The sequence below is a fragment of the Silurus meridionalis genome, chromosome 11 (genome assembly GCF_014805685.1).
Source record: "Silurus meridionalis isolate SWU-2019-XX chromosome 11, ASM1480568v1, whole genome shotgun sequence".
NCBI lineage: Eukaryota > Metazoa > Chordata > Actinopteri > Siluriformes > Siluridae > Silurus > Silurus meridionalis.
In genome coordinates, this window is record NC_060894.1 from 13,936,434 (window position 1) to 13,958,267 (window position 21,834).

The 21,834-nt window shown below is 41.5% G+C and overlaps 1 protein-coding gene across 7 annotated transcripts in view; it reads right to left on the reverse strand.

Moving 5' to 3' along the window:
* The window catches only part of b3glctb (beta 3-glucosyltransferase b), a 50,533-nt gene that overhangs the window by 17,132 nt on the left and 11,567 nt on the right, over positions 1-21,834 (reverse strand). For 3 of the 7 annotated variants that reach the window (XR_006927412.1, XM_046862032.1, XM_046862026.1), the window contains exons 1-8: positions 21,348-21,514; positions 21,151-21,197; positions 18,605-18,644; positions 18,144-18,241; positions 14,905-14,981; positions 9,357-9,468; positions 4,924-5,060; positions 2,887-2,950 (exon numbers count right to left, since the gene is read on the reverse strand). Coding sequence is in view for 6 of the 7 variants with exons in the window: in XM_046862032.1 (XP_046717988.1) it covers positions 2,887-2,950; positions 4,924-5,060; positions 9,357-9,468; positions 14,905-14,981; positions 18,144-18,241; positions 18,605-18,644; positions 21,151-21,197; positions 21,348-21,417 (645 nt within the window). In the remaining variant the exon portion in view is untranslated. Of the gene's footprint in view, positions 1-2,886; positions 2,951-4,923; positions 5,061-9,356; positions 9,469-14,904; positions 14,982-18,143; positions 18,242-18,604; positions 18,645-21,150; positions 21,198-21,347; positions 21,515-21,834 lie in introns of those variants that run through there. The other 4 variants (XM_046862030.1, XM_046862029.1, XM_046862028.1 and 1 more) reach the window with 2 other exon arrangements.

Sequence of the window (21,834 nt, forward strand, 5' to 3'; positions counted from 1 at the left end):
TGGTGAGGGAAGACATGCAGGTAGTTGGTGTGAAAGAGGCAGATGTAGAGGACAGGGTGGTATGGAGACGGATGATCCGCTGTGGCGACCCCTAATGGGAGCAGCCGAAAGAAGAAGAAGAAGAAGAACCTAATATGTACAGTATTTAGATTTTCTAACAATACGGATGAACCGTAACTGGTTCATGATACACTTAAATTCCATAGAAGCATAGCCAGGAGCATGTAAGTAAAGGGAACAAGAGCATGAGGAAGTCCGGATGATCTATGGTCGTAACTGGTTAGATCGGGCCGTGAGTGAAGGTTAATAGGGACCTTATAAAGAAGATAGGTAAATGGAGGACAGGTGTAGGTGATTAGTAGGAGGAGGAGGAGAGGTGTAGGTGATTTGTAGGTGGTAGAGGATGCGTGAGTGTGAGCATTGGAGGGAGGTGTGAATGGTGGCTCAAAAATGAATGTTAACACCAGCTACTTGGTACAGAAACCCAGCATCCTGACAACACTGGCAATATACCGTAATTTCTGGACTATAAAGCGCACCCATATATAAGCCGCACCCACTGAAGTTGACAAAGACTTTAATTTTGAACATAAATAAGCCGCACCTCTCTACACTGAAACTAATGAACTTTACCCAGGCTTTAACGAAAGACAGTGACTGTAACACGGTGTAACGGGTAAAATACAGTGCCTTGCGAAAGTATTCGGCCCCCTTGTACTTTGCGACCTTTTGCCACATTTCAGGCTTCAAACATAAAGATAGAAAACTGTAATTTTTTGTGAAGAATCAACAACAAGTGGGACACAATCATGAGGTGGAACGAAATTTATTGGATATTTCAAACTTTTTTAACAAATAAAAAACAGAAAAATTGGGCGTGCAAAATTATTCAGCCCCCTTACTTTCAGTGCAGCAAATTCTCTCCAGAAGTTCAGTGAGGATCTCTGAATGATCCAATGTTGACCTAAATGACTAATGATGATAAATAGAATCCATCTGTGTGTAATCAAGTCTCCGTATAAATGCACCTGCACTGTGATATTCTCAGAGGTCCGTTTAAAGCGCAGAGAGCATCATAAAGAACAAGGAACACACCAGGCAGGTCCGAAATACTGTTGTGGAGAAGTTTAAAGCCGGATTTGGATACAAAAAGATTTCCCAAGCTTTAACCATCCCAAGGAGCACTGTGCAAGCAATAATATTGAAATGGAAGGAGTATCAGACCACTGCAAATCTACCAAGACCTGGCCATCCCTCTAAACTTTCAGATTATACAAGGAGCAGACTGATCAGAGATGAAGCCAAGAGGCACATGATCACTCTTGATGAACTGTAGAGATCTACAGCTGAGGTGGGAGACTCTGTCCATAGGACAACAATTAGTCGTATACTGCACAAATCTGGCCTTTATGGAAGAGTGGCAAGAAGAAAGCCATTTCTTAAAGATATCCATAAAAAGTGTCATTTAAAGTTTGCCACAAGCCACCTGGGAGACACACCAAACATGTGGAAGAAGGTGCTCTGGTCAGATGAAACCAAAATCGATCTTTTTGGCAACAATGCAAAACGTTATGTTTGGCGTAAAAGCAACACAGCTCATCACCCTGAACACACCATCCCCACTGTCAAACATGGTGGTGGCAGCATCATGGTTTGGGCCTGCTTTTCTTCAGCAGGGACAGGGAAGATGGTTAAAATTGATGGGAAGATGGATGGAGCCAAATACAGGACCATTCTGGAAGAAAACCTGATGGAGTCTGCAAAAGACTTGAGACTGGGACAAAGATTTGTCTTCCAACAAGACAATGATCCAAAAGATAAAGCAAAATCTACAATGGAATGGTTCACAAATAAACATATCCAGGTGTTAGAATGGCCAAGTCAAAGTCCAGACCTGAATCCAATCGAGAATCTGTGGAAAGAACTGAAAACTGCTGTTCACAAATGCTCTCCATCCAACCTCACTGAGCTCGAGCTGTTTTGCAAGGAGGAATGGGCAAAAATCTCGATGTGCAAAACTGATAGAGACATACCCCAAGCGACTTACAGCTGTAATCGCAGCAAAAGGTGGCGCTACAAAGTATTAACTTAAGGGGGCTGAATAATTTTGCACGCCCAATTTTTCAGTTTTTTATTTGTTAAAAAAGTTTGAAATATCCATTAAATTTCGTTTCACTTCATGATTGTGTCCCACTTGTTGTTGATTCTTCACAAAAAATTAGTTTCATATCTTTATATTTATGTTAAGCCTGAAATGTGGTAAAAGGTCGCAAAGTTCAAGGGGGCCGAATACTTTCGCAAGGCACTGTATGTTGTGGCTCCTTTAAGAGCAGAGCGGCATTCTGGGAATTGCCTGCCGCCGCATTTTTCCGGTATTACTGCATGTGTGCAAGACCGAGTAATATGTCCTTATTATTTTCTGATGCTCAGTTCTAAGTTTCTTTGACTAACCCGTAACACTGTTGCCAAAAAAAATAAGAAAGCACGAGTTTTGGAAACCTGTCTGTGCTTATATGATTTCTGTTGCAACTGGAGTTAGTGAGTGAGCAGCAGGTCAAACGTCAGCGGAACCTCATCCATATTTATGATGTGGTGAGGTCTGATTCAGTGGGAGCGTGTCTGATTTAATATAAAGAGTTTCATTGGTTCACCTGAACCCGTTCTGCAATATTATTGGTCTAATGTTATGGGTCTCAGTTTTTTGGCTTTAAAGCTTGTGAAACCGGGAAAAACCCAGGAAAAATCCATATATTAGCCGCGTTGTTGTTTAAGCCGTGGGAAAAAAGTAGCGGCTTATAGTCTGAAATGTTAGACAAGAAATTTCCCAATTCTAATACAATATAACATTTAATAAAATGAAACCTGAAGATTTTATCACAAACATACCTCGTACTTAAGGTCAATGGTGAAATCTGATTTGGGTGGCTCATGCTTCATGTAATCTGCTAATCTGAAATACCAAACAAATTAAGTCATTTGATATTTACTCAATGCAAAGTTCCTGCAAGCTTTTCATTAAGGCAATAAACTGCTGCTATAGAAAGTGTATAATCTTTACAAGTACACTATTTGTTTACAGTTCACTTATTTTTCATATTGTATTGTATACGGTATATACTAAGGTATACGTTTTGTGTATTTTGTAGGGTATAACTGTACACAAAATTCACTGTTCCGTACGTACCTCAGTTTTTAAGTCACGGTTTGGTATAATTTCAGTACAGTTAGGGGAAAGAAATGCAAAACATAAAATTGCTTGTTTTTTAGTACAGTGAAACCCCGTTGTACGAGCAACCTATAGTACGAGCAAACGGAGATACGAGCAAACTCGCGCGCAAAATTTTACCCTGTTTCACGAGCAAATTTTGAAGGCACGAGCAAACTCACGCTGCCAGTTCCCCGTTTTCGGCGGAGGGTCACATCAGTCGCTTGGTTGATGACGTATCGCTCAGTCGCTCTCATTGTTTAGTGCAGCAAAAACGTAACTGTGGCAGCGGGGGCGTGGCCGAGCGGCGGTTTTTGAATGGAGGGCGGGTCCGGGAGCAGATAGGCAGGGGATTGCCTCACCTGAAGTTAATGTGACCTAATGATTGTTCTCTCTTTTCAAGTGATCGGAGGGTGCATTTAAGGAGGAGAACGTGTGTGTGTGTGTGTGTGTGTGTGTGTGTGTGTGTGTGTGTGTGTGTGTGTGTGTGTGTGTGTGCGTCAGAGACGTGCTGCGTGGGGCACTAAGCAGACCGACACAAAAAAATAAAAATAAATAAAAGTGGCTCCCGTATTCATACGCTCTCCCACAGTAACTTTTTTTAGTTTTATATTTTTATTTCACTAGAAATCTTGAAAAATGTCTCCCAAGAAAATCAGTGATGGTGCTGTGAAAACGAAAGTAAATAGAATTACCATGGAAACCGAGGAGGTTACGAGCGTGGTGTGCGTCTCACACTCACAATCAACCACTACCACATGAGTAAGTGTTAAATTATGTTTACATTACGCTAATTTGCGGTGTATTTGTTTGTTAAAATAGGCTACAAATACTTTTTAAGTGCAGAAATAAGCGATTGAATGAGATCTCGGAACGGATTAAATCACTTTTACATTCATTCCTTTGGGGAAAATCAGTTCGAACATACGAGCAAATGGACACACAAGCAATTTTCAAGAACGAATTATGCTCGTAGAACGGGGTTCCACTGTATTATATAAAATAAAATAAATCAAACGAATGCAATACACTTTTTTATTATATATTTAAACTGATTAATTTAAATTAAATACATATTTAATAGTTTACATTTGTTAGACCCCAGTTGGGTAATACTGAGGTGTATTTATGTGTGTGTGTGTGTGTGTGTGTGTGTGTGTGTGTGTGTGTGTGTGTGTGTGTGTGTTTTACATTTAATATTTAATTTTCTAAAGATATAATCTACTTAACTGGTCTACCTATTTTCAGCATACATTCCTTCCATCCTTTTAAGAAAAATTCTTGAAGCTGGACATAAAACATAGCGTTATAGATTCTTTAGTGTTTCATGCATGCACAAAACAAATCTTATTTCCAGTATGGAGTGAACTGTTTGTGTACTGTTACACCCCTATCATTTTGTGTATCTGTGATGCACTGTTCTGTTTTGTATTGTCCGTTTGCACTAAATTTTTTCTTGCAGTTTGCATTAGGTTGCACTCGATGCACTTTAGGTGGCTAGGACAACTTATTTTTATTATTTTGTCCTTTGCTCTGTGTTCTGTATTAAACTCTATGTTGTGTGATGTAGTTCTGTGTTGTTTATGTAACACCAGGGTCCTGGAGAAATGTAGTTTCATTTCACTGTGTAATGCGTCAGCTATATATGGTCGAAATGACAATAAAAGGCTTCTTGTCTTGACTTTTGAAAGGGAAACTAGACAAACTCACATACTCACCTTTTAACAAGAGAGCAGCTGAGGGCCCAACCAGCAGCAAAATCAGGGTAGTTAAAAGCAGTCGGATCTTCGGAGAAGGCATAATGGTGGATAATGGTCGCAGCAGTATCATGAAGAGCTCTTCCCAGAAACCACTCCTGTTGAGAAATAATTATCTTTTACAAAAGAACAACATTTCATTTCATTTTAACACTGGCCAACACACTAAGTTCAACTTATGAGCATATTATCCTTTATCACCTTCATGCTTTGAAATAGCACTGCAGTGTCTAGGCATTAGGAATGGTATGAGTCACCGATTTGTACTGGTGCATTGGCATAAAAGTTATCGATGTGGTGCACTGATTTAAAAAAGTGTGCATCAGACACAAGTTGGCAGTTGTATCATGGTGCATTGTTTTTAATATATTTGCATCTGTAAAAAACGATTTATTTATATGTAGGGAGTAAAATTTAAGGTTATAACTGATGCACTACAACTTTAAATAAGATCTGAAGATAATACTGAAAACACAGTCTTCGCAAGAGTTGTGATAGTGTAGAGAGAGTGAGATGCACTGTTTAATCTGCTGTGGTTAATTTAAGAGTTTCACCTCTCAATGTTCAATAAACCAAGTGTTGTTATTTCCCGAGCTACTTGTTGGTGTCCTAAATGCAAAGGTGATAAACTGATCAGCAGAACAAAGCCAAGAACCCACAAATGCTTGCAAGGTAAGAAGAGTGAAGCTAGCATATAACACCAAGCGTGTTACATATATAATTTTTAGTGTATGCGCTATAATTTTATTATTAAGAAAGTGACCAATAATTTGGGAACCAATATTTTATATGTAAATTAATTTCTTCTCACCAAACTGTTCTCTCAGCACCATTTGCGCTACGTGAATATAAAGTATTACAACACTACGGAGACCAAGGCGTGTCCTGAGAGGCATATAGATTATAGATTAACATGGAAGAGTTAAAGTTGCATCTAGGGTTAAGGTTAGGGTTAGATTTAAATTTATCTTTTTTTTTTTTTTTTTTGCACTACAAAGGCCTGTTTTTGAAAGGGCCATGTGTTAGAAGTCAGAAGATACTCATGATTTGCTGTCTGTCTGAACCAAATAAATAAAAAGTGAAGTATCTGTACTATATTGAATTGCATGCCATCATATATTTTCCATTGTATTGTATTGCATTAAATCACACTGTGTTGAATCAAATTGAAATTGGATCCATTGAATCGAAATGGGGTGAATCATATCACATCGCATCGGTAGCTGCTTTATATGTATCTTTAATGTATCGTTTTGTTTACTATGCATTGAGATGCGTATCGTATTGGCCTCAGTTATGGAGATGAACATCCCGACTAGACATGTACAACAGCAATGTTTCATTAAGACACGGAAAATAATTTAATGTTCCTTTTTGCTCCCTGTAAGAATGTGCTTGGTGACCATGATTAGAATATAGCCAATTTAGATGCTTAACAGATAGATAATAGTTGTATGGTGTAGACTTGTATTAAACTAAAAAAAAAAAAGTGGCACTCTCTGACACTAACCAGGGGTCTGAAAGTGTGGACACCAATGCTTTTAGGCATTATAGACCTTTGTAAGCATACATTTGTGGGGCTGTGAATTTGGGAGTCATCACAAAAAATGAGCATTGAGCTTTTGAATGCCTTAAAGAGACAGTCTCTTTAAGTCTCTCTACGTATGTAACCCTAGTTCCCTGAGGGAACGAGACTGCGTTGTCCACGCTCTAAAATAATGTGTGTAATCAGTCAAAATAAGACAAGCGCCGTCACCACCAGAAAGCTATAAAACGCACATGGAGTGAAGTGGCTCCAACTTCTGTAAGAGAAAAGGAATCGCTTGCAAGGAGGCCGCAAGGGTAAACTAGAGATATTACCTTTCAGGAACACAAGCTGCGTCGCAACACTTTGGGAATAAGAGTCCAATATCGCCAGACTGACCAGTCCCTGACTAGTGTGTATTGGCACAGCCATGTCAAAGGACAGAGGTGCCAGGAGTGGCACCTGATGAAGGTCAGCAGGGTGGACCAGCCCGCAGCGTCACAGAGGTCTTAGAGGGACACTCCAGAGTACCAAGCATTAGAGGCTCACACACTCCGGGTCGAGTGCGCTCTGACCCAAAAAGGAGCTCAGTAGACCAGAGGACTCGTAGGAAGATGCGATAGCGTCGATAATCCACCTGCTAAGTGTCTGCATGTTAGCAGGAAGGCATCTCCTCGGAGGGCTGTAGCAGATGAACAGTTGTTCCGATTTCCTCCAGGGACTTGTCCTGTGGACATAAGTGTGATTGCCCTGGGGACATGATACACCAAAATGGCGTAGACTTTAAGAGTAGACGGAGCAAACCCTTTTGCAAACTGTTCCTGCAGGAACTCCAGCACTGATCCAACCGGGCAGTGGACTGGGTCAAATTGGTGCTGAGTGCACCACACAGTGAACGGACGCCACCAGGAGGACACCATCTCCATCCGGGCGAATTCTTTCCGGAACTCCCGGAAGCAGCATGACGGGGGGGGAAAGGCGTACAGGTCTGAATTGATCAACAATTGGCAATCTATGTGCCATAGTAGATTGGGCCCTTTCCATAGACCTTGTTCAGAGCGGCCACTCATGGCCGATCCCCACCACGTGAGGGACACATCCGTTGTTAGCATTACCTGATGACTGGGGACTCCCAGCACAGGGCCTTGAGAAAGGAACCCGGGATCCCTCTACACATCTAAGGCATGTAGAGCTCGCCCCATGACCTTGATCGTATGGAGGGGATTTTCCTGCCGTGAAAACCCTTGGGTCCCAAGCCACCACTGAAGGGGTCTTATGTATAGAAGTGGAATCACATTGGACGCTGCTGCCATAAGCCTCGAACTGCTTGGCAGTTGTCCTTCTCTGATCTTCCTGACAACCGTAAGAATGGATGCAATGCAAGCAGGGGAAAGAAATCATTGAATCACAAATGACACCAAGATAAGTGGTTCTCTGTAATGGAGAAAGCACACTCTTCTTGGCATTCAGCCGAAACCCCAGCTCCTTCATGTGAGCAAGAACGACATCTCGATGCAGGACTGCTAACTGCAATTAAATCATCAATATATTTGAGGATGTGGATGCCCTGAAGTCTCGGGGGAACAAGAGCTGCGTCCAAACACGTGAAGGTGCAAGGTGACAGGGCAAGGCCAAAGGAAAGAACCTGAAATTGGTAAGCTTCGACACCGAAACCGAACCTCAGGAACTTCCTGTGAAAAGGAAGGATGGATGGATCTTCCATGACAAACCAGTCCTCGGATCTGATCTGAGACACGACCTGCTTGAGGGTCAGCATTTGGAACCGGAGTCTCATTAGTGAGAGGTTCAGCTGACGTAGATCTGGTACAGGATGCAACCCACTGTCCTTTTTGAAAATTATGAAATACTGGCGGTAGAACCTGACTCTCTGTCTGATGGAGGGACCACCTCGATGGCCTCCTTCCTAAAGAGAATACTTACTCTTGACTTGACTTGACTTTGACTACTTCTTTTTCCATGACCAGAGCCTGCTCGGTTCCCACCAGAGTGGGACAAACCCTGTCAAAACAGGGCGGACAAGACCCAAACTGAATCGTATAGGCTCGTTCAACAGTGCGCAGGACCCATTGAGACACGTCTGGCAGAACTTCCCAGGCTGCCAGGTGATCTCTTAGGGTTATCAGTCTCTTGAGACTGACCTCTGGTGTGCCTAGGGCTGGGGCTACGCCCTGATGCAGCCCTAGTGGCCTCGAGAGAGAGGCAGCAAGTCCCAGAAAGTGTGCTTAACCTTTTTCAATGCCTTTACATTTGGACATACAATAGGCACACAATTGACATGAAATACACACAGAGAGTGCTTCATGAACAAACAGAAGCTGGTGCTGGCATTACTCCATGTGTGTTTTATAGCTTCCTGGTCATGACGTCACCCACCTGTGACGGTGCGCGTTCAAATTTGACTGATTACCTACATTATTTCAGAGCGTGGACAACTCCCAAAGAGTTGCAACGCAGCTCGCATTCCTAAAAGGGAACCAATGCATATCCAACCAATGCCTCCTGTGTGGTAGAGCATGCACTAGACTACCTAGGGCAGTCTGCATGCTATGCTGCATAGTGCAACAGAATGTGTACAGTTTATCAGACGCAAAAGGTACGTTAGAAAGTAGCTACAAGCTAGCCATGTTCGTTTTTGATGATCTAGTTAGTTTTGCTACTGCAGCTAAGCTAATGGCGTTGAACTTGTCCACACTAGTTTGCTAATTAAGTCTCTGATAAAATAAAAACATTGTATACATTGTAAAAAAAATTAACAATATATTGACATATAACAAAAGGTGTAATTAAAGAGTTCCTTCTAAAATAGGTCAAACCTAATAGAAAATAGAGGAATAGTAAAAGAACTTACTTTCTGAGGGTTAAATCTGCTAAACACCTGCAGCAGTCTGGTTAAATTGACAACGGTCTCCTCCTCCAAGAAAAAAATCCACAAAGAGCTCTGGCAGTAACCTTCAGCCAGACTGAAAACAAATGTTTGTACATGTTAAAAACCCCAGCAATTGAAAGTGGAATAGAATTTTACCAGTGAGAACTGACAGGCCTTATTAACTACACTACATGGACAAAGTTATTAGGACTCTTCCAGCCACATGTGATAATGGGAAGAAAAGTTGGAGGCACACACTTTTATAGGATGTCTTCGGATAATGTAGCATTGAAAATTTCCTTTACTTTAACTAGTAGACCCAAACCTGTTCCAGCATGACAATGCCTCGGTGCACTAGGCCAGCTTTACGGATAATTAGTTTATATGGTTTGCAGTGGAAAATCATGAGTGTCCATTTATAGAGCTCTGACCTCAACCCTACTGAACAGCTTTGGGATGGATTGGAATGCTGACTGTACCCCAGGCCTCTTTACCATACATTTCCTGACTTTACAGTGTGCATGCACGTGTGTTTACCCTTGTAATGTGTTAGAAAGTTCCCCACATATTTTGTGTTAGTGGTTCAAATTTGACCCATTACTTAATTTAGCCTAAAATGCTCAAAGAACAATGATTATCATCCAATAATATTTTTAACCACATAGATAACTTATGGTTATGGTTATGCATTGATAACCATGTAAACACTGTTTTAAATTTAATTTTCTTGACCACATGGACTATTTATTTAGCATCGTTTTATTTTGCCAATCTCCACCCAGCTGTTTCCAAACATCCTTGTCTCTTTAATGTTTGTCATCTCAAGCAGGATCTGCTAATCAGATGGTGGTACAAACAACTCAAATGCTGTTTTGATGTCTTGACAATGTGACACAGGATATCAAGTAGGCCCCGGGCTCATTCCGATGATGTTCTTAGTTAGTGCTCTGCCTTGGTTGTCATAAGGGATTAACGACCATTAAATGTCACCTTTTTTGATTTGAAGATTTCTTTTTGAGCATCTGTGCCATTTGGGCTATCCTCTTAATCAGATGTGAGATGTTCTCAATATTACTTTCATGACCAAATTTACAGTCAGTAACCTCATAGACACTGAATCTATTAGGTGTCTATAAGGTTATTGAACATATTTTTGGTCATGAAAGTAATGAGGATGAAGATGATGTGGAGTATGATACTAAAAAAGAAAAGACACATCTGATGAAGAGCACAGCCCAAAGACACGAAATCTCTTGCTTGTGTTAATATAGACTAATAATCCTGCAGAATGAAACTGATAACACACATGAGCTGTATTTATAGATAGCAATGTTCAGAGAATTCTGGGCATATTGTTCATACCACACCCCCAAAAATGGAGTATCAATATTCCACAAAATAGTGTTTCCGTGGGGCTATGTACATATCATAACTTGAAAATAGGTCAAATTTGACCCTAACACAGTATAAGGATAAACTAAGGGGCAGTACGGCATTCCGAAGTGCACTGGAGAAAAAGACTTCTTAAACGTTTGCCCCAGAAGACAGTGTCGTCATGTGGGTCCACATGACAACACTGAGGCATTCCTAAAGCTGTTCAAGCATGCGGCCTGGGACTTGCCAGACTCAAGTCTGACTCAAGTCCGATCACCTGATCTCTGCTTCACCCTTCCCCCTCTGTGTGTTTCCTCTTCTGTCACAGGTGTAGGAGTTTCAATTCAATTCATTTTTATTTGTATAGCATTTTTAACAATAAACATTGTCTCAAAGCAGCTTTTCACAGATACTAAAAATGAATAATATCTTCTTTATAAGTGTAAGTTTGTCCCTGGACAAGTGAGAAGTGAATATCTGAATATGCTTTAGTGGACAACACCATTTGATTTGTGTCCACCACATCCACAAATTCTGGCCTATATTTCAGTAGTCAATTAAAGGAATGTGTGTGGATGGGTCTTGCTCTAAAGTGGTGTGGGATGTGTGCATCGTTGGCTAAAGATTTTCCTCTGGATCAGACATAAAATGAAAACTTTTCACACACCTTCAATCAAGTAAATAATCAATGGTGAGATGGTGAGACACTGCACTCTCCTTCCCATACTATTTATTTTAATTAAAGATAGATTGTACTGAGCGGGAAGAGTAATTCCAGGTGGCTCATCATAATTTGAGAGGGAAGTTAAGGAAGGAGAAAACACTGAACGTCATTGCCCATTTTCCTTAGCCTGGCAAATGTAGTAGAGTGTGGGGCATGAGGTGGGGCAAGGAAAATGTACCATTTCAACATCCTCAAAGATCAGAGAGAGATGTTCCGGATGCACATGTAAAAAAAGTTATTTAAATCACCCCGGTCCCTTGTGGAGACCACCTCTCACTGTCCCAATATATGAAATTAAGGCGGGAATTTTCTGACCCAGGCACACTTCCCTTATTGAGCACCACATTGAGAGTACAAAAGAGCAGGTAAATAGGGAAGAGCTCGTGGCTATTCTTGATAAGGGGTAATCAAAGTGTCCAACTGTGACAAATTTAGCCCCATAGCCCCGGTGCCCAGGGCCAATGGTTTGGCCTGGTTTTGTGTTAAAAAGTCAAAGTGAAATCACAATTTGGTTGCATATCCAATGCCTCATATTGACGAACTGTTCAATTGGATAGGCACAATTTTCTTTTATTCAACACTAAATTTAACTTGAAGTTATTTTTAAATAAAATTTAATTTAAAGAAATATTGGCAGAACACTTGTGTACTTAGATGATGTTATTATCTATAGTTATAATTGACAGCTTTATCTTCAACATCTGAGAGCGATCTTGAGATTGCCGAGACGGGAGGGTTTGGATTGCCAAAAACGGGCATAACTGGCCAGGTGACTGTACAGTATCTGAGTTTCTATTTGGATCATTGGCAGGTACTGTCAGGAATCGACCCGCCACGCCTCCTTCAGAGGCTGCCTTTGCCTCTGCGCGCTCTCAAGTGTGCAGCGCAAATCACGCACAGCTGAAGCACATTATCCACTCATTCCCTACCTCCATATAAACCGCTTACTCACCCACACTCCCTGTCGGTTATTGCACGTTCATGCCCGTTCACAGGTGTTCCTGTGCGTTTGTCGTGTAATGGTTTCGCGTGTGCTTATCCCCGCTACGTACCGTTCGACTCGGACTCTCTCCCTATCTCTCTCTCTCCGCGTGGACCGCGTCTCTTTCCAGATGCACCAGGGATTGTTCTTTCCATAATCCAAGGACGTTGAACTGTTGTGGGCCGCGCTGTGTGCGCACCACCGGAGTATTCCTTTTCCCCGGACTTCGTTATCCGGATTATCCCTCCGAGCTCAGGTATTTGGTTTGGCTCTGCCTTTGTTATAAATAAAGTTTTGTTTGCTGTTACTCCGGCTTCCGCCTCCGTTTCCAGCATGACAAAATAACCGACCCCCGAAGAGGAATATACGGACACAAAAAAAAAAAAAAAAAAAAAAAAGAAAAAGAGACGAAGAGGACAAAAGAAAGAAATGATCGGATTACCGCCGTGGACACAGCGCGAACCGAACTTTGGAGGTCGGGTTCGCTCGGCCGCGATTTCACGGCAGCCAAGCTCCGTCCCCGGGAAAACCCGGAAGACCGCAGCCGTTGCTCGATCACGCTCGGCAGCGCCACACCCCCTCGATGACGTCATAGGACTCCCGGCTCGCTTCTCCGGCAACAGAACTGAGTGGAGCGTGTTTTTACGGAGCGTAGAAAGTTATATGGAGGCGTATCCGTCCAGCTTCCTTACGGAGAGAGCGAAGATCGCGTTCCACATCTCTCTACTGACTGGGGAAGCACTCTCTCTTGCCAGTAAGTTGTGGGAGGCGACTGGAGGTGAGTTCCGCTCATGCGCCCGGTTCCTGCAGCTGTTTACCAAGGAACTCGGGATGACCACGGCTGATCTCCATCTCCTCTCCCCTGCCCCCGAGAACGCCGTTCCGCGCCAGAGCTTCCAGGAGATCTCCGCCCTGCTTCAGGCCCTCCAGGAGAGGTCCGCTCCGCCTCAGGTTCTCCAGGGGATCTCCGCCGTACTCCAGGCCATCCAGGACGGCTCCGTCCCGTTACAGGACCTCCGGGAACTCTCCCTTCTGCTCCAGAATCTCCGGGATGACTCCGTTCCGCTCCAGGGTCCTGAGGAGAGCTCCGTTCCACTCCAGGGTCCAAAGGAGAGCTCCATTCCGCACCAGGTATCTACAGAGTGCTCCTCTCCGTTCCAGAACGGCCCTGAGAGCTCCTCCCCGTTCCTGTGTCCCGAGGAGAGCTTCGGTCGGCCCCAGGACCTCCGTGAGTGCTCGGCTCCAGCCCAGGACCTCCAAGAGAGCTTGGCTCCGTCCCAGGATTTCCCGGAGATCTCCACCTCGCTCCAGGTCTCCGAAGGGAGCCCAGATCCGCTCCAGGTCTCCAAGGAGAGCCCTGATCCGCTCCAGGTTTCCAAGGAGAGCCCAGTCGTCTCTCCGCCTTCTGTCTCCGCCGAGGGCGTCGCTCCGCTCCAGGTCTCCAGGGGGGTCGTCTCTCCGCCTCCTGTCTCCGCCGAGGGCGTCGCTCCACTCCAGGTCTCCAGGGGGGTCGTCTCTCCGCCTCCTGTCTCCGCCGAGGGCATCGTTCCGCTCCGGGTCTCCATAGGGGTCGTCGCTCCGCCTCCGGTCTGCGCCGAGGACTTCGCCCCGTTCCAGGCCTCCGCGTGGGGTTGTGTTCCGTTCCGGGGTCCCGCTGGGGTCGTTGTCCCGTTCCGGCTCTCCGCAGTGGTGGTCGCTTCCCCTCGTGCCCTTCCCTGCTGTTCCTGGCTCTGTGGCGGTTCCGGCCGGGTCCCCTTCGACCCTGGAAGGCTGGAGGGGCCCTCCTCCGAGTTGGCGGTTTGGGGGCGTCCGGTGCCGCCCCTTTCAGAGGCTGCCTTTGCCTCTGCGCGCTCCCAAGTGTGCAGCGCAAATCACGCACAGCAGAAGCACATTATCCACTCATTCCCTGCCTCCATATAAACCGCTCACTCACCCACACTCCCTGTCGGTTATTGCACGTTCATGCCCGTTCATAGGTGTTCCTGTGCGTTTGTCGTGTTATGGTTTCGCGTGTGCTTATCCCCGCTAAATAAAGTTTTGTTTGCTGTTACTCCGGCTTCCGCCTCCGTTTCCCACATGACAGGTACATTGCCAAAATTTGTAAGAAGGCAGCAATTGTAGGCTGCCTGAGAGGTTCATGCCTGAACATGAAGGCAATAGTGGTATAATGGTGTGGGGGAATCTTTTCTTAGTACACTTTGGTCCTGTTAATACCATTGTTGCTTTTGTCTTAAAAAAGATTCAAGTGTTTGATAATAAGCGTAGTGTTTTTCAGTGGTCTTGAACTGAACTGGACCTGATGCCAATAGCGTACCTTTCGGATGTGGTATAAATGGAGACTTACAGCAAAGGTGCATGAATTGAGGTTGTTTTGAAAGTAATAGAAGGCCCTGTCCAATATTAGTATAATATTCATAATAAAGTGCTCTGTGGATAAAAGTGTTGCTCACCGAGGCAGCACAGGAAGAATCCCCCAGTTTCCATCATATTCTGACAACTGGTGAAGAAGCACAACCACCGGTGAGCTCTGAAAGACACAGAAATCTGCTGATGTGTCCTTGTACAGTAATTCTTATCAAAACACCACATGTTAGAAATTAAGGATGGGCAGCCAGTGCAGTTTGTCAGGACCATAATTATTTGAACATTAAGTAAACTTATTGCTATTCTTATAGAACGAATAAGCAGGTAAAATATTCTAGAGATTGTTTCAAGTGTGATTTGTACTTACATTAAAGCTGAAAGTCTGAATTAATATGAATTAATTTTAACTCCAGTATACTAGGATAAACATAACATGCTATATATACATTAGTGGCAGGCCGTGCATTTGGTACCTGGTCCTTCAGTGAGGACTTACCCGACTGAAGCCACCTCTTAATACCACCACTATCATTTCGCAATTATAGAAACCATCAATTCCATACAAAACTGCAATATAACAACGCGTGGCAATAAAGAGAGAGAGGCATTTCGCATATGGAGGGTGAACACTATTTTACTAAAGCAAGAAACCCAGTTAAGACAACCTCTACATTACAACCGCAACTGTGCCACCTACATCATCTGGAGCAGTTCAGAATCAATATTTGTCTAATAACATGACAAAAACCTAAACATTTAAATAAAATACAACCTACTCACCAGAGATGCAGACTCATAATTTGCACCACTCCTCAGAGCCAGTGAAAGTGGAAGTAGTGGAAGCAGCAAACAAACCCTTTCTCGGGTTGAGACAAGCTAGCTTGCTTTGCGGTCGACCAACCTCCTCACGATGTCTAGCTTTTCTTGAAAATGGATTTTTAAGTATTTCCGAAACAAAATCAATTTCTCTTCCTCCGTAAGCATTAAAAAAAGTCTAACTCAGATGTATTAATGTGTGCAGAGTGCTACACACATGTTTTGGCAGTTGAACTTGGCTGTTCTACAGTTTCCCTCTGACCAACCAATCAGATGATGGAAAAATGTTGATGCTATTCTGTGAGGCAAATTTGAAATTAAATTGGTTAAAGAAACAGAGCTAATTCTTAAGGAGACTATGGAAAAAAAATGCTAGCAGTTTTGATTTTGAAGGCCCTGGGCAGATTAGACTTACATGGCAGCACATAGAGGCTGAAATCTGATTGAACAAAAAAATCTTACATTCACATACATGTACTGGAAGCAGTGCAGTCAAAAGAAACGCTACGAAATAAAGAGAATAAACTGTTGGGAATAAATTAATACAATTTCATGAAACAAATATTAGAATTTAGGTTGTAAATGTAGGTCAGTGCTTCTGATAGTGTTTAGGCTAGCAGAGAAGGCTTTCCTGGCCCTAAACGCCCACCACTAATATACATACAGTCAGGTCCATAAATATTGGGACATCGACACAATTCTAACATTTTTTGCTCTATACACCACCACAATGGATTTGAAATGAAACGAAGAAGTTGTCCTTTAACTGCAGCTTTTAAACTGTCGGCTTTAATTTGAGGGCATTTACATCCAAATCAGGTGAACGGTGTAGGAATTACAACAGTTTGCATATATGCCTCCATTTCAACTTGTTTGTTTCATTTCAAATCCATTGTGGTGGTGTATAGAGCCAAAAATGTTAGAATTGTGTCCCAATATTTATGGACCTGACTGTATACATAGCTAACCTAATTATATATTTTAAATATTTTAATAGTTATGTACCAGATTATAAATTAAACAGGAATGTAAATATATATATAAAGTGTACCACTATCAGTGTAGGAAAAAACATTGAGTCGTTTCAATCGGTTGAAGAATGCAAATTTACTGATCATTTGCTAAACTCAAAACTTGGTCTTATCAAACACACAAACTCTCAAAGTGATGTGCAATTACTATAAATCTTGTGCTCAGTACAATCCTTTGCTTAACAGCAGGTGCCTTAATCAATCAAACCAAACTAAAGTACCACTGGACAGAGGGCAAACAAGAATTTGATTGAACTATAGTGTTATAGTAGTATTATAGTTTTATATTTATTTATTATATAGTATTAGAGAGCTGGCCTTGTAAGAACTGATTAGTTTTAGATCATAGCAATAATTAAAAATGCAAATAAGCACTATTTATGCAATAAATACAGAATGTATCAACAAATTAATTTAGGATACGACACATCAATCAATTCATACACCTAACCTTACATTAAATAAAAGGACTTAGGAATGTTAAATCTGGAAAGCCTAACATGATAAGGGTATTTTGAATTTAAATGATCTCTGAAAAATTCCCACTCTGTAGAAATGATCTTTGCAATACAATGGAGGTGTTCCCATATTCCAATCACAATCTTGCAGGCAACCTTCCATGATTTAAAATGCTTTCTCAGCCTCAAGCCAGCATTCGATCAATAAAAATGAGTGCCATTTTAATGTATTATTTTAAACAAAAAATAATAATAATTTTCCTTTACAATTGCTTTCATGACCTTTAGGGAAGGTAGCAGTTGACTAATATGAAGCAGATTTAGACAAACAAAAAGTGATTACACCCAACCTATAGTGTAGAAAACTCACTACGACAACATTGAACATTTTTGGTAAAAACCTTTATGGTGAGCTAGTCTTGAGATATCTTGTGGACACTTTCTGTTCATTCAAAGACGAACAATACATGTGGTTAATGACAAAATGATAAATTACTCCCTTCTTAGTTTTGAAAATCACAGCTGGGTTGCACAGTTACAACTAAACTACTGAGCTAATGCTATGAAGTGAACCAGAGGAGGTAATTACATTATAATTCATTAAAGGGCAATAGTACTCTTTTTTTTTTTAAAATAAGTGTTGGCTATTGAATAGATTTAAATATTTGTTTATCTATTAGTAGTAAGTAAAAAGGGCATAAACATATTCCACGAGTAGGTGCCAGCCTATCCAGATCTCCCCAGTCACAGAGATTTTACAGTGCTTTGAGAGTTTTAAGAATTCATCATAAATGCTTTTAGATGATTTCCCATTCCGCTAGTTTTCTCTCTAACAGCACTTGGCAAAGCTTACCTCTTTGGCTTTGAAATCAAGCTAATGCTGTTTGCAGCTGTAAACAAACTATGCAGATCATTAAATCGTGTGGTGCAGAGTGCAATGGCTGTGATTATAACTCAACACAAAACCATGTAACAGTGATTTGTGAATCATGTAAGACAGATTAGCTGTATCTACAGTACTTGCTGTTGATTATTAAGGTGTGCTCTCCTCTGCTCTGCCTTCTGAATGTGGTATGAGTTCTTCTGACTTTGAATCACAAATACAACTTCTCTCAGCTCTGATAGAAAAAGAAAGAGAGCAAGAAAGGGAGAGAGATGGTCAGAATTCTACAAACAAAAAGGACACAGTGGAAGTTCTCTGCAATTACAAAACTCTAGTCACTTTTAATATAACATTACACACAACAGCTTTTAAAGCTAATGGATTTTTATTGGGGCACATTTACTTAATATACTCCAGGTGGCCCTTAGCAGACAGACAACTACAACCAATAAAATGTCAGTCAACACACAGGTCACTATAAAAAAAAGGCAACATGTCCTGCTCAGGGGTGCAGGAACGTTAATGCTCCCTACATCATTATGAAGCTGATATTCTTGCTCAGAATTAAGAAGTGTGTGTTTCCCCTGACAAAACTCACCTGTCAATTGGTTAACAGGATACTTCATGTCAAGTGTTTTCTGTGGAAACAAAGAAAAAATACAAGCTACAGGCTAAGTACATAAACATACCTTGTAAAGACTGTAAGATACCTTAATGATATGAACATCTCATTTGTATCCTACATGAATACACCGGTGTGCTCCTGATTAAGAAAGACTCACTGGTGAGTGCCAGGATTTGATAACGTGCAGTTAGCGTTCTTGTCAATCGTTTAATGGGTCATGGCACATTCCATGACACAAGTTTTTAAAAATGTTTCCTAATGATTACAGCAAGATGTAATACTGCACAAAGACTGCATTTCTTGCTAAAATGATATACCAACAATGAGAGCAGAGAGCTGTCTATAGACAATAATGTGTAGGCTTTGCACAAGCATGGGTCGTAGTCAATACAACAAATTGGAAATGTCCTGAAGAAGTAAGAACCCCCTTGACAACCAACTAACAGGTCAGCTATGGAAAATTACAGCAGGTAATATAAACCAAAAAAACTATAATCAGTGACATCAACAACTTCCACTTTTTTGTGTGGGCGTTGTTGTGTGTTGCAGTGGGTAGTACTGCCATCTTTCTGGCATCTAGACCATTGTCTATAGTTCAACTTTTACATTTTAGTTTTTAACATACTTTACAAAGTAGATGAAAAATTCAGAGGCAATGATGCACCAAACGCAGATTAATGCTACCGGACTGCAGCAAATTTGTTGGGCAGCCATACTTTTGCAGAACACACTAATAATGTTCTGTGTTCACTGTATCAGAGGCCTCTGATAGATCTTTAAAAGCAGCAAACAGATTGTAATGTTCACTGCACCTTTATCATTGGTGTCTTGAGGTAAATATCCACAGTGCTTCTGTCAATTATAAATCCCACACAGGGATTTTGGAATCAGGTCTCCCAAAATATTGTTGTTGGTTGTTGTTTAACCAGATTTAAGAGCACCTACACTACTTTTGCAGACACTGATTTATCACCTTTGTGTTTATATATTCTGTTGGTTTTTGGATCTTTTCATTGCTGTGAGATGCAAGCAGACTTTAAAATCTCCTTAATAAACAAATGAATAACTAATGTTAGGTGTCCTGGTGCATGTCTTCTTGTTATAAGGCTCAAACTCATATGGTTTTACTCATGAAGGGTGAAAGTCTTTGAATATTGCAAGATAAGTTTCCTAAGTTGAAATATTTATTTAAAAAAAGAAGCAAAATGATCAAATAATTAAAAAAAAGTTGCAGCTCAGTGGTTAAGGTGCTTTGTTACTGGTTGGGGGTTCAAGCTCTGATATTGTCAAGCTGTCACTCCTGGCGCCTTAACCCTCTGTGCTTTAGAGGTGCTGTATCATGTCTGACCCCTGCTTCTAAACAAGCTGGGATATGAAAAGAATGTGATAAATAAATAATAAAAAAATAAAATAAAATAAAAAAAATAAAAAATAAATAACAAATGCTAGATACATTTGACTATGTCCAAGATTGCTCAGATGCTGTTTTATATGGTTTCTGATTTTGCATAAAATTACAGATGTCTCCTAGATCCCTTACCTACAGTATTAACTTTTATCAAATATTTAAAGTTCTCATTGTGGCCAATTTTTTTCAACAGTGAGAATACAAGTAGCGTTTGCAGTAGGTAAGATTTTTTACATTACTATAGATTCAGAGCACTAGCTATCAGCCAATTCACTTGAGGACAAAGTACTCTCAGAATTATATTTTATTTGAGGTTACAGCTAAAATTTTGTTATTGTCAAAATGCTTTAGGATTACTTGTACACATTGTACACATTATTAACATGCTAGCATGTCAAGTTAATCACTGGTGAGGATAGGAGTTTTAAGATAACATTATCTTATGTTATCTTATGTTATCGCACACTTTATTAAAAACATCTGCACTAAAGTGTAGTTGTGTCATTCAAGCACAAATTTACCCTCTGCTTTTTGCCACTGCTGACAGGGATGTCAAAATGGTAACCTGTGTCTACAATAAACTCTTTCACTGTTCACTGAGGTTCACTGTTTAAAGAAAAGTAGCATGCTGGAGCACAAGGTTTGCACCTCCCAGCTCCAGGGTTGTTAGCTAGATCTTGGGCTTGAGTTTACTCTCGAGATTTCCGTGAATGTCCAGGTCAGTTTCCTCCCACCTGCTAAACGCATTAGAGCAGGCTGCACTAAATTGACTGTAGGTCTAAATGAGTGTTCATGATGCCCTGAGATTTCTGGCATCCCATTTATTGTGTCCCTCCCTGCCATGCACCTAGTGTTTTGGGTCCACTCTGACACTAACCAGGTTAAAGAGATTGCTAAAGATAAAGGAATAAAGATACTGTTTAAAGATCATTGGTTTTGTCTTAGTATAGGAGTAAAGCTACACTGTAACATTTGATTTCACTGTAAGTATTTTCCTTGAGGGAGTTTCGATTTCTTTAATTAACAGTCACAATAACTATTCGTATCGGTCTCAGTGTTTGGAGAGGATCAGAGCAGAAACGCAGCTCTGCGTCCGGCGGTTTGTTCTCACTTGAGAGCCTCCCGATGTCCCTTCACGAGCGCCGCTGAACGGAGAAGCTGCAGAAATACACACATAAACAAAAGGATGTTCAGTGCAGCGTGCAGTCTGCGTTCTCCAGGACAAACAGCAGCCTTAATGAGAATACGAGCTCCAGCCACTGCATCCGCACATGGACTCCATAGGGTAGTTCAGCAGCGTTTACTTACCGAAAGACAGTAGAAAGCAGGACACAAATCGGACACGTCCAGCTGTGTGTTTAATCATGATGCTAATCATAATCAAAATGTTGATTGTTTTATTTTTAAACGCTATATTATAATAGCGCTGCACGTCAAAACGACATTCAAACGTGTTCTATTAAACACCCCGACTACTGCTTTCTGAAATAGAATGGATCGAGGCTCGTCTTCTAACTAGTGAGTAAATAGCGCCCACTAGTGGTCATCTATGCATGGTTTGGACATGTACAAAAAAAGGTACATGGGGTACATTGGTAGGAGAATTCTGAGGAAGAAGTGGTCATCTATGCACACCTGTACAGCGGTGGTCCTAGTGGCGGGCCATGCATTTGGTACCTGGGCCTTCAATGGGCATTTACCCGACTTAATCCACCTCTTAATACCACCACTATCACGTTGCAATTATAGAAACCATCAATACAATACAAAAACCCAATATAACATCATTACAGAG